This window comes from Carcharhinus amblyrhynchos, chromosome 13 (assembly GCF_965287045.1).
Source record: "Carcharhinus amblyrhynchos chromosome 13, sCarAmb.v2.hapA, whole genome shotgun sequence".
NCBI lineage: Eukaryota > Metazoa > Chordata > Chondrichthyes > Carcharhiniformes > Carcharhinidae > Carcharhinus > Carcharhinus amblyrhynchos.
Genome location: NC_137336.1, coordinates 5,547,259 through 5,560,204, shown reverse-complemented (window position 1 = coordinate 5,560,204; position 12,946 = coordinate 5,547,259). Strand labels below are relative to the sequence as shown.

The following is a 12,946-nucleotide window of genomic DNA, read 5'->3' as shown; positions in this document are numbered from 1 at the left end:
AATCAGTTTGTGGGCAAAAAGTTGGCAAATGGTGTGTAATACAGGAAAATGGGAAGTTGCAACAACAGGAAAATGGAGAAAAACTGCAGAAAGCTGCAACACAAAGGGAAAGAGGGTACAGAGCTAGCCCACAGATGCAACAGGCAATCAGGAAGGCTAATGGAATGTTGGCCCTTATTTCAAGGTTGCACTTTCAATAATTCCCTGTTTTTTCTCTAACTCCATTTTTGAATAATGGACTTACATTAGCTTCCCTCCAATTTGTAGGAACCATTCCAGAGTCCAAAGGATTTTGGAAAATGACGCCCAATAGATCTACTATTTCTAGGGTCACTTACTTAAGTACTCTGGGATGAAGATTAGCAGGCTCTGGAGATTTATCCACCTTCAATCCCATTAACCTCCCCAAAAGAATATCTGTACTGATTTTCTTCAGCTCCTCCCTAAAACTTCTGTTTCTTAGAACCTCTGGTACATCATTCATGTCTTCCTTTATGAAGAAAGAAGCAAAGTATGAATTTAGTTCCTCAACCATCTCTTTGTTCCCCGTTAGGAATTCCCCTGTTTCTGCCTGTAGGGGGCTTACATTCATTTTGTCAGTCCTTTTCTCTTTACGTATCCACATAAAATTTTAGTCATTTTTTAACAGTCCTCACTATCTTACTTTCATGCTCTATTTTTCCCTTCTTAATCAATCCCTTGGTCCTCCTCTGAATTTTAAACTGTCTCCTATCCTTAGATCTAACGCTTTTGCCTGCCAATTTGTACTTTTCAAAGAAATCTCATACCATCTCTAATTTCCCTTGTAAGCCATGGTTTGACCACAACTCTCCTTTTACTCTTGCACCAAATAAGAATAAACAACTTTTGGAGTTCACCTATTTGTACCTTGAATGCCTGCCATTGCCTGCCCAATGTCTGTCCTTTCAGTAATGTTTCCCAGTCCATCATAGCCAACTCATGCCTCATGCCATCATAGTTACCTTCAATGAGATTCAGGACCCAGGTCTCAGAATCAACTACCTCTCCCTTCACCTTGATAAAGAATTCTATCATATTATTTTGCTAGAAGAACATAGTGTCCTACTAACTTAAATGAATTTTCTGAGAAATCAATAACGTGGATGTTGTCTACATAGATTTCAGTAAGGCATTTGACATTGTCCACAAGACAGACAGATCAAAAAAGTGAAATCCTGTGAGATACAGGGGAAGGTGGCAAGTTGGATCCATGCTAAGTAACAAGAAACAAAGGTAACAGTGGATGAATGTTTTTGTGAATAGAAAGTGCTGGTGTTCCACCGGGCTTAGTCTTCAGACTCCTGCTGTTTGTTGTATATATCAATAATTTGGGCTTAAATATGGAAGACATGATTGGAAATATTTATTATTTATTTTATTAAAGATGACAAGAAAATGTAGATGATAGTGAAGTTATGAACTCCAGAGTGATATCAATAGCTTGATCGCGTGGACGGAAATGTGCCAAATGTAATTCAATCCAGAGAAGTAAGGCAATTAGAGAGGGCAAACAAAGCAAGGGAATATGCAATAAACAAGTAGATATTGACAGGAGTAGAGGAAGTGAGACATTTTGGAATGCAAGGTGGCAGGGTAGGTGAATAAGGTAACAAAAAAAAAATATGGAATGTTTTCCTTTATTGAATACAAAATCAGAGATGTAGTTCTGGAACACTGGTTAGGCAACAGCTGGAATTTGGCACACTGTTCTGGTCACCACTGTGACCACCACATTGGAAGGCCATAATTGCTCTGGTGTGAGTGCAATGGAGATTGTTGCCAGGGTTTGAAAATTACAGCTATGAGGAGAGATTAGATCGGCTAATGTTATTTTCCTGAGAACAGAGGCGGCTAAGGAATGACCAAATTGAGGGCCAGAATCAAAAAAAAGTAAAACGGTGAAATAGGAATACTGGTCTGAAATGGTCTTGTATACCATGGGGAGGCGATGGTCTCGTGGTATTATCGTTAGGCTGTTAATCCAGAAACTCAGCTAATGTTCTGGGGACCAGGGTTTAAATCCTGGCACAACAGCTGGTAGAATTCGAATTCAATAAAAAGTATCTGGAATTAAGAATCTATTGTCGACCATTAAACAATTGGCAATTGTCAGAAAAACTCTCTGGTTCACTAATGTCCTTTAGGAAAGGAAATCTGCTGTCCTTACCTGATCTGGCCTACATATGACTCCAGAGCTACAAAGTGGTTGACTCTGAACTGCCTTCTGAAATGGACCAATAAGCCATTCAGTTCAAGGGCGACTAGGGATGGGCAATAAATGCTGTAAAAAGTCTGATTTTTTACTGTGTTTACGCCAGTCCAACGCCGGCATTCCCACATCAATAAATGCTGGCCAGCTCACAATGCCCAAGCCTCATGAATGAATTAAAAACTTTAAAATGGGAAAATAAGAAAAAAAAAGCAAATTTCTGTGGATGTTGGAATCCAAAAGAAAAATAGAAAATGCTGGAAAATCTCATATGTGGAGGGAGAGCTGAGTTAATAATTCGAGTCTTGATGACCCTTTGTCAGAGTACTGATCCAAACAGTTTTTTCCTGATGCGAGTGTACAAAATTATGAGGGACTTAACTACGGTAAACAGGAAAGACCTGCTTCCCCTGGCTGAGAGGTCAATTACCGAGAGCTTCGACTTAAGCTGACTGGCAGAAGAGTTAGAGGGGATATGAAAAACAACATTTCTACCCAGAGGTGTTGGGTGTTTGAAATTCACTATCGGAGTTGGAGGTTGGGGCCGAAAGGCTCAATTCATTGAACAGGTACCTGAGTCGGCGCCTGAGCTGTAACCTGTGCAGCTCTGGACCAAGAGCTGGAAAGTGGGATTAAAATAAGACACTAGTTCATTTTTGCTTCTTCTTGGCCAGCAGAGAAATGATGGGCTGAATGGCCTCCAACCATGATATAATCTGTCTATGGTTCTAAGTTTAATCATTCCATATAGGTCTATGGAAAAAGCTGAAATATAAAATTTTATGCCATATGAACCCGAAATGCATTGAAATGAAGTTATGACATGGTGTCTCAAAATTAAAATTGATAGAACTTCTCCAGTTCAGTAGCAGCAGGAATAATGCAGTACTTACAGATTTGGAGGTATGAAGGTACTGTGAAACCATTTCTCTTTTTATCATCATATCTTTGTTTCTCAACGGCTGCTGCTTTTCTTCATTCAAATTCATGTCAAGCTTTTAAAGATTAAAAAAAATCATATTTATTTCATGAGTGGAAATTTGCAATTGAGATTATTGTTATCTCACAACAGAGTCCCCTAATGATCCACTTTAAAAAGCTCTCCCAATTTTTTGTAGCATAATAATTCTGAAAAATATACTTATGGACAGGAATAAAGATCTTCAAACTTCCATCCCCACTTCCTGAAGGTTCTGAGTCATACTGTGCTACCGACACAGGCCGACTTTGCTAAAGGCACAGGCTGACTTTTTAACAACCCAAAGCAAATCTGATCATATTTTCTTTAAAATATTTGTCAAGTAACAACATTTTTATACAATAAATTGAAGGACTGTTACAAGGTTTGGACCTACGCTATATTCCTGCTCATCCCAGGTCCCAAAAACAGGTTAAACCTAAGAATTCCTATGTGGCTCAATAGCTCATTCGAGGACTAAATTAACTAGTCCACTGCCTAATCATCTTGTTTCAAAATGAATACAATATAAAATCTATATTCCTTGACCAGTCAACCTGCCTGATTTGAATTTTTAGAAAATTGGCAGTTAACTGTTCCCTGCTGCATTCTCCATGGCAACATCTTTGCCAATCTTCTCATGCAGCATAATTTGTTGCGCCCTTACAATTGTATTCTTATGAATCTGTTCTACGAGCGTAAGATGGAAAGCTTCAAAAGCATGTCTTTTTTTTTAAAGCCAGCGATGTTAAAGCTCTGCATTACCAAACAACAATCAATATCCCATTTTATTAAAAAGAATGCCCTGTAATTTTATGCAAAACCAAATATGAACATGGGAAATGGATGAGAAAATATAATCCATTTCATTAATTCTCAACTTAACACTGCCAGTTTCCAAAACGAAACACTGTAAAAATCAAACAAACCTCTAACTGGTTTCAGGAAAAGGAAAATCTGGGAAATCCTTCTTCAAAGACACAAGTCAGTTGAGTTGGAACTCTCTACTACAGAATGACTAGTGCAAGCATTACAGATGTATCTAAGGGGAAGCTAGATAAGCGGATAGGGAAAAGGGAAGAGGGTCATGATAGATTCAGTTGGAAAAATGCTAAGTGGAGCATTCCCAACCATTCAAAAGCACAAATGTAAATACAAACTTCAGATGGGTCCGATTGCCCTGCAACCTCGCATTGCTCAGAAAAAGTTAGAAGAATTCAAACCGCTTCTAACTTCTGGGTAAGTATAGTAGTCATACCTATTAAATGTGGACCCTCAACTCCACACATGACTGACCAAACATCCCCATCATCCTCCACACTAGACTCCATGACCACCCCAATGACCTTAACATGCAACCCACAGGCACTGATTTCCCCACCTTCCCACTGACCATCCCCTTATCACCTCACTGTGTCATTAACCTCCCAACCACAGAACTCACCATCCATCCCACCGATCAGCCAATTTGCCACTGCCTCACTGACCACCTGACATGCCATCCCCCCTCTGACCACCAGACTTGCCACCCCACCCCCTCCCACTGACTAACTGACTCCCCACTACCTCGCCACCCCACACCCCCACTGACCAGCCAACTCGCCATCCCCCTGCTGACCACCCGACTCGCCACCCCGCCTCCCTCACTGACTACCCGACTTCCCATCACCCCCCCACTGGCTTCCCGGCTCTCCACCCAACTCCCACACAAACCATCTTACTTGCCACCTGACACCCCTTCCGCTCTCCCCCCACCAACCCCAAACCTACCTGCTTACCTTACAAGCTTTTTACAAACTTACCTTCTCCTTGGTTTCTCTAAGAAGTGCTTGGACATATAACTGCACCTCCATTATGGCGGGTAGTGTGTAAAAAGAATGTGACTTCCTTGCATCTGGCCCAGCTGCCCATGACCCAGCTGGTCTCTGGAGCCCAGTCTGAGTTTGAAGATTAGGTGATAAAGAAAAAACTAGGGCCAGAGGGGCACTCTGAACTGCGTGCTACTTTGCAGAGGTCATGGGCCAATGTTTAAAGCTGGAGATCCTTTGCTGAAATTCTATCTCCACCTCAACACAAGCCAGTTTTTCTCTCACCACATGTCGACAGACCTGCTACATATTTCCAGAATTTATAGTTCTATTTCACATTTTCAGCATGTTTAAAGGTTTTAACCCTTGTGAAAGGCTGAAAGGCCAAGCACCTACCAACATTTGCTCAAACAGTTCCAGAACTTCAGTATCAGACAGTGTGTTCAGCGCAAAAGGTTGATTTTCATAAATTGGTGTTGTTGGGTGTTTTGACTGAACGTATGGCTTCTCCTTCTTCCGAATACTGGTGAATCGTTCCAACTGCAAGACAGGACCAGGAAAGAATTAAATACACGTTAAGTTCCCCATAGCTTTCCACAAGGATATCAGTACAGCAAAATCTGCATCTATCCAGAAAATCACCAACAGTCTGTGGATCACTTTGCTGCATGCTCATTGGTTTAGCTCGCATTTATCCTTTTAAGAGAAAAAGCTATTGTTCATCAGTTTAGAAATCAATCTATCACACTACGCAAGAGTCATCTAGACTCGAAATGTTGGCTCTATTCTCTTTCCACAGATGCTATCAGACCACCTGTGATTTTCTCGCATTTTCTGTTTTTGTTTCAGATTCCAGCATCTGCAGTATTTTGACCTTCTCATACCGCAAGCCCCTGTGCCTCATTACATGATGAAAAATACATTTGAGAAATTCAGAAAAAGGAGATGTGAAGCACAACTGCCACAACACAACTGGAGCAATTTAACTATGTACTGCTAAACATGTTAACAAGATTATAAAATAAGTGCATTTATATAGTGCCTTAACATAACAAAGTTCAACATACATCACAGGAGCATTATGAAACATAACACAAAGGTGCATTGAATGTTCTAAATCTTGATCAAAGATACAGGTTTTAAGCAGTGTTTTAAAGGAAGGAGGTGAGGTAGAAAGGGGGAGAAGTGGAGGAAGAATCCAGGCACTGAAGGCACTGCCACCAGTGGGCGAGCAACTAAAATCAAAACTGCTCAGGAGACCAATATCAGATGAGCGCAGATATCTGAGGGTTGTGGGGTTTAAGTCTAAGTTTAAATTTATTTGTGTCGCGAGTAGGCTTACATTAACCCTGTAATGAAGTTACTGTGAAAATCTCCTAGTCAACACTCTCCAGCACCTCTTCGGGTACACTGAGGGCAAGTACAACATAGTCAATGCATCTAACCAGCACAATGTTTGGACTGAAGAAAGCAGAGCACCTGGAGAAAACTCACGCAGGCATGGGGAGAATGTGCAGCCTCCATGCAGACAGTCACCCAAGCAGGGAATGAAAACCCAGGTCCCTGGTGCTGAGAGGCAGCAGTGCTAATCACTGTTCTAGTAGGTCTATAACGACAGGGAGGCATAAGACAATAGAAGGGTTTGAAAATGAGTGAGAATTTTAAAATAAAAATGTTTCTTGACACAGGACAAATAAGATCAGAGAAATGAACGTGTGACCCAAAGACTGGTGTGGGAGAGGTGAGTTCCAGTTCACGGCACTTTGAATGCAGTACTGAGAAAAGCGGAATCTGCACTGTTGGAGTGATCTGCACTTGAATCATGCTGGGGCTGATGTGCTAGTGTACTGCATAACTTGGGAGGTAGGCAGGCAGTTAGTTTTAAACTGAATTGTGAGGGCAAGTGATCAGATGTGGGAAGATGTAGGTATACCAAAGATAAGGCAAGAGAGATAAATACTAATATGAGAAATAATAAACAGAATGTGGCAGGAAGGGCAGAGAGCACAAATTTAAGATTAAATCAGCAGATAAGGCTGGATACTACAAAAATAATAAATGGACAATAAGGATTCTGTATCTAAACACACATAGCATTCAAAACAAAACAGATGAACAGATTGGGTAAATGAGGAATTCATAGGATGTTTTTGGATTTGCTTCAACATGTTCTGGAACCAGAGCATAGGTTATATAAGATCTGATTTTGTGCAATTGAATAGGATTAATTCATAACCTCAGTGAAGGCATCTCCAGTTAGCAACGATCGTAATATGATTGAATTTTACGTTTAGTTTGAGGAACAGAAGAGTGTGTCCAAGATCAGCATTTTAAATTTAAATAAGACGAACAATGCGGGTGTGAAAGGGAAGCTAGCTAGAGTGAAATGACAAATATATTTAAGGGATAGATTAATAGAGGTTCAGTTGCAGACAAAGGGATATTTCAGAATACATGCGTTCCAATGGGAAAGAAAAATTCCAAGGGGAGGGCCCATCATCTGCGATTAACTAAAAAAGTTGAAGACAGTGTCAAAGAAAATACACATACTTGTGCAAAAACTAGTGGCAGGTCAGATCGGAAAGGATACAAAGAACAAAGAATGGCAAAAAGATTGATAAGAAGGGAAAATGTAGAGTATGAGAGAAAGCAAGCTCGTAACATAAAGACAGTTGAGTTTCTACACATAATAGGTTAAAAAAAAGTGTTAATAAAGTGAGTTCTGGTTCCATAGAAAGTGCAAGTTAGGGAACTGATAATGGAAAGCAGGACTATGGCAGATGAATTTAACAGGTATTTTGCACTGGTCTTTATGGCAGAGGACACAAGTTACATTCCAGAAATAGTAATTCAGGAAGTGGAAGAGAGGAAGAAACTTGGAAAAATTACAATCACCAGGGAAGTGATATGAGCAAACTATTGGGTCTGTGGGCTAAGAACCCTCAAGTCCGATGGACTTCACTCTAAGGTCATGAAAGTGGCTACTGAAATAGTTGATGCATTGGTTTTAATTTTCCAAAATTCCCCAGATTTGGAGAAGGCTCCATTAGATTGGGAGAGAGCAAATGTAACTCCTTTATTCAAAGGAGGGAGGAAGGCGGAAAGCAGAAAACTACAGGCCAGTTTGCCAAACATCTTCCAAAGGGAAAAAGGTAGAAGGCATTCCTAAAGATGTTATAGCTGAGCACTTGGAAAAATTTAAGGCAATCAGGCAGACTCCATATGGTTTTATGAAAGGGAAATCATATTTAACCAATACATTTGAGTTATTTGAAGGGATCACAAAGAGAAACCAGTGGATGTGTTGTAATCCAATATATAGATGGCATTTGATAAGGTTATTGTGGAAAATACAAGCTCATGGTGTAGGGGACTAACATACATGGTGCTGGTGTCTCTTTTTTTAAACTATTTCTATAAATGACTTGCAGACTGAAGGCATGGTCGTTAAATTTGCTGACAACACAAAGATAGGAGGAAAGAAAGTTATTAAGAGGACAGAAGGAGACTACAAAAGAACATAAATAGATTGAATTGGTAAAACTTTGGCAAATGGGATATAATATGGGAAATGTGAAATTCCTAATTTGGTCAGAACAAAAAAAACTTATTAACTAAATGGTGAGAGATTGCAGAGCTTTGAGGCACAGAGGGATCTGGGTGTCCTTGTCCACGAATCACAAAAGGCTAGTCTACAAGTATAGCAAGTAATTAGGAGAGCTAATAGATTTTGTTTTGTTTACTTTATTCCAATCCAATCAAGTCAAATTAAAGCCAATTCAGAGCCCCAACAAGTTGGGACATTCCATATCCAAGCTGAGCTAATAGAATGTTATTGCTTATTATAAGGGGAATTGATGATAAGAATGAGTGGGGGGGGGGGGTGTTATGCTCCAGCTGGACAGGGCACCAGCGAGGCCACACCTAGAGTGATGTGTTCGGTATTGGTATCCTTATTTAAGGAAACCTGGTCTTTTGGCTAAGATCAAGTGTAGTATGGACATGCTGTGTGCTTGGTTGAAGTTATAAGATTACATTTTAGCTTCATTTGAAGCAATTTTTAAAAGCAGCATCTTGTACTTTTGGTTAAGATGCAAATGAGATCAAGCCTTGAAGGAGGAGCTATACCTGCTCTAATCAGCTTGGATCATGTAGATCAAGCCCAAGACAGGAGGTGAGAGCCCTGTCTTGTCAGCTTGGATCGGGAATGTCCCAATTTGTTGAGACTCTGAATTGGACTTGATTTGATTGAATTGGAATAAAAACAAAAAAAAAGACAAAAGATTGATAAGAATGGTGGTTGGGGGGGGGCGGGGGGAGATTGTTGGGAGGCTGCAGCTTGCGGAGAGGCAAAAAACACTCCAACATGGTACTAATCAGGCCTTGCAAGAAACATCAAAATGAAATTTGTGACGCTCAAACGAGAGACTACATTAAGTGACAATCGTTAACTCAAAACAATGTTAAGAATGGATTTACTGCACCCCAACTGATGTAATTTCCCCCAACACTTCTGAGCCTTCACAGCTCCCACTGTCCTGGAGCAGCATGTTAACTATGAGTGGAATTAGAATGATAATGTTGTATATATAAGAAACTAACATTTCACTGAACGTTTATCAGGGGAAATCCATTTGTAAATAACACTAGCAGTGCCAGACTCCACAGTAACTGACGTTACGTATCTACAATTTGCAGTTAATCATGGAATTAAAATACTTCTACGTTTGCCGAAAATAACATGCATTACAAGAGTAATTTACAAGTTACAAGAGCATGAAAGCACAGCCAAAGAGCAGAGCAAAATAAAACATGCAAGCTGCTCACCTCATCAGGAATCAGCTTCTTAAAAGTCTGTAGGTTGGAAATAAATAGAAAAACAGATAAGTGTCAGTCCACCACCAAAGAGAAAATACAGTTCAGAAAACACCCAAAACCAGCACCATCACCCTTCCACCAGCTTCAAGGAAATCATTTTGTGACATAAGAACATAAGAACGTAAAAAATAGGAGCAGGAGTAGGCCATCTAGCCCTTCGAGCCTGCCCCGCCATTCAATAAGATCATGGCTGATCTGTCACTGCTCAGTTCCACATTCCCGCCCTCTCCCCATAACCCTTAATCCCCTCTCCTATCAAAAACCCATCAACCCGCATCTTAAAAATATTTAGCGAGGCAGCCTCCACCACTTCAACGGGCAGAGAATTCCAGAGATTCACCACCCTTTGAGTGAAGAAGTTCCTCCTCAACTCCGTTCTAAACCGCCCCCCCTTTATCTTGAGGCTGTGCCCCCTAGTCCTACTGTCCTTTCTGAGCGGGAAGAGTCTCTCCACCTCTATCCTATCCATCCCATTCATCATCTTATACGTCTCAATGAGATCTCCCCTCATTCTTCTAAACTCTAACATCGGAGGTCACTCAGCCCCTCAAGCCTGCTCCACGATTTAGTAAGATAACGGCTGATTTGTTACTGTAACTCTATCCACCTGATGACTTTTATAACTTTGACTATTAATTGAGCTTTTTGTGGGAGACAGCCCCTCCTCACTTTTACCACTTTTTTTGTAAAGAAGGATTTTCTAATCTTCAGAATGGCCTGGTTCTGATTTTAACAATACGTCATAAAAACATAGAAAATAGGAGCAGGCAAAGGCCACTCGGCCCTTTGAGCCTGCTCTGCTATTCGTTATGGTTGCAGCCGTTCATTCAGCTCAATATCCCAGGACCAAAGAAAAGCCAAGCAGCATGCCTAAATGACAATTGTCTGATGGCTCTGAAATCCATCATTATGAAATGCTTCAAAAGGGTAGTCATGCCATAAATCAATTTCAGCCTCCCGAACTGCATAGATCCACTACAGTTCGTCTATCGCTGCAATAGGTCCACAGCAGACGCCATCTCCCTGGCCCTGCACTCATTCCTGGAACACCTAGATAACAAGAACACCTATGCCAGACTCCTATTTATTGACAACAGCTCAGCCTTCAACACCATTATTCCCACAAAGCTCATCTCCAAAACTCCACGGCCTGGGCCTCGGCTCCTCCCTCTGTGACTGGATCCTGAACTTGCTAACTCAGAAGCCACAATCAATGAAGGTAGGCAACAACAACTCCACAATCATCCTCAATATCGGCACCTCATAAGCCCCCTACTCTACTCCTTATACACTTATGACAGTGGCCAAATTCCCCTCCAATTTGATTTTCAAGTTTGCTGATGACACCAATGATGAGACAGAGTACAGGAATGAGGGGGAGGATCTGGTGAACTGGTGTGGTGACAATAATCTCTTCCTCAATGTCAACAAAAAGATGATTGTCATTGACTTCAGGAAGCAAAGAAGAGAACGTGCCCCTGGCTAAATCAATGGGGAGGAAGCAGAAAGGGCTGAAAGCTTCAAGGTGTTAGGTGTCCTGATCACCAACCACCTGTCCTGATTCCCCCCCATGCTGACATCATAGTTTAAAAAAAAGCCCACCAATGCCTCTACTTTCTCAGAAGACTAAGGAAATTTGGCATGTCTGTTATGACTGTCACCAACTTTTACAGATGCACCACAGAAAGCATTCTTTCTGGTTGTATCACAGCTTGGTATGGCTCCTGCTCCAACCAAGACTGCAAGACACTACAAAAGGTCTTGAATGTAGCCCAATCCATCACGCAAACCAGCCTCCCATTCAGTGACTGTCTACACTTCCCACTGCCTCAGCAAAGCAGCCAACATAATTAAGGACTCCACACTCCCCCCACATTCTCTCTTCCACCTTCTTCCGTCGGGAAAAAGAGACAAACGTCTGAGGTCACGTACCAACCAAGAATGCTTCTTCCCTACTGCCATCAGGCTTTTGAATGGGCTTACTTTGTATTAAGTTGATCTTTCTCTGTACCCTAGCTATGAGTGTAACACCACATTCTGCACATGCTTGTTTCCTTCTCTATGAACAGTATGCTTCATCTGTATAGCATGCAAGAAACAATACTTTTCACTGTATGATAATACATGCGACAATAATAAATCAAATCAAAATCAGTAACCTGTTCCTGCTTTCCCCCATATCCTTTAATCTACTCCACTCCAAGAGCTATGTCTAACTCCTCCTTAAAAAAAGGTGTTTTGGCCTCAGATTATACTATCAGAGTTTAAATGCTTAGGATCTGGTCTCTAAATAATGGTAAGGACATGTTTATTTTTCAGACTAGTGTTCCTACTTTTGTCTTGAAGTATAAGATCCAAGCCTTTGGTCACGCGCTTCAAAAATCAACGATTGATTTAGAGGTGATTTTCTTTAGGTTATTTGCTGAAATACAAGGGGTGTGGCTGTTCAATTTGGACGCCGGATAATTTCAGGGCAAATACCAAACCAGAACACCAACCAACTGCCACATTCAATTATACTATCAGCAGTATTGCGCTCAGTGAGGGTTCAATCTCAACACCAGCTACAGTTATGGGGATCCACAGCAGCGCACAACTGAGGCGCTAGCAATAACCCCTTCCCTGATCACAGAAATGGCATTACTGCCCAAATTTCAGCAAGATTCCACAATTACTGAGGTTACTTAAGGAGGAGCCTCTGAAAGATCCAGATCCAAAGTTGGATATTAATGAAGTTAGTAAAGAAAAAGTGAAGAATTGTATGACTCATTAATGAATTGTCAATGGCAACCCCTGGATACAATGATATCAGAGATTGCAGTACAAGACACAAAGTGAAATACATTTTTGTAAACGCCAATTCTTGCAAGTATCCTGTCAGGCTATTTCGATTTTCATTTTGATTTCTATTGTACGTCAAGCAAACTGACTTCAGAGTCCTGTAATCTGACATTACAGTCATAAATTTAGATCTGATTTCTTACTACAACTCATTCTCAATACATGTAAAATTAGTTCAGTTTGGACTGGTCCTTTCACAGTCTGCACAGCTATAATCTTCCATGTAAAAAT

The 12,946-nt window shown here is 40.8% G+C and overlaps 1 protein-coding gene across 1 annotated transcript in view; it reads right to left on the bottom strand.

The window, feature by feature from the left end:
* The window catches only part of diaph1 (diaphanous related formin 1), a 156,800-nt gene that overhangs the window by 67,883 nt on the left and 75,971 nt on the right, over nucleotides 1–12,946 (bottom strand). Inside the window, exons 2-4 of the mRNA XM_080201194.1 lie at nucleotides 9,824–9,850; nucleotides 5,393–5,536; nucleotides 3,124–3,225 (exon numbers count right to left, since the gene is read on the bottom strand). Coding sequence (XP_080057320.1) covers nucleotides 3,124–3,225; nucleotides 5,393–5,536; nucleotides 9,824–9,850 — 273 coding nt within the window. The remainder of the gene's footprint in view (nucleotides 1–3,123; nucleotides 3,226–5,392; nucleotides 5,537–9,823; nucleotides 9,851–12,946) is intronic.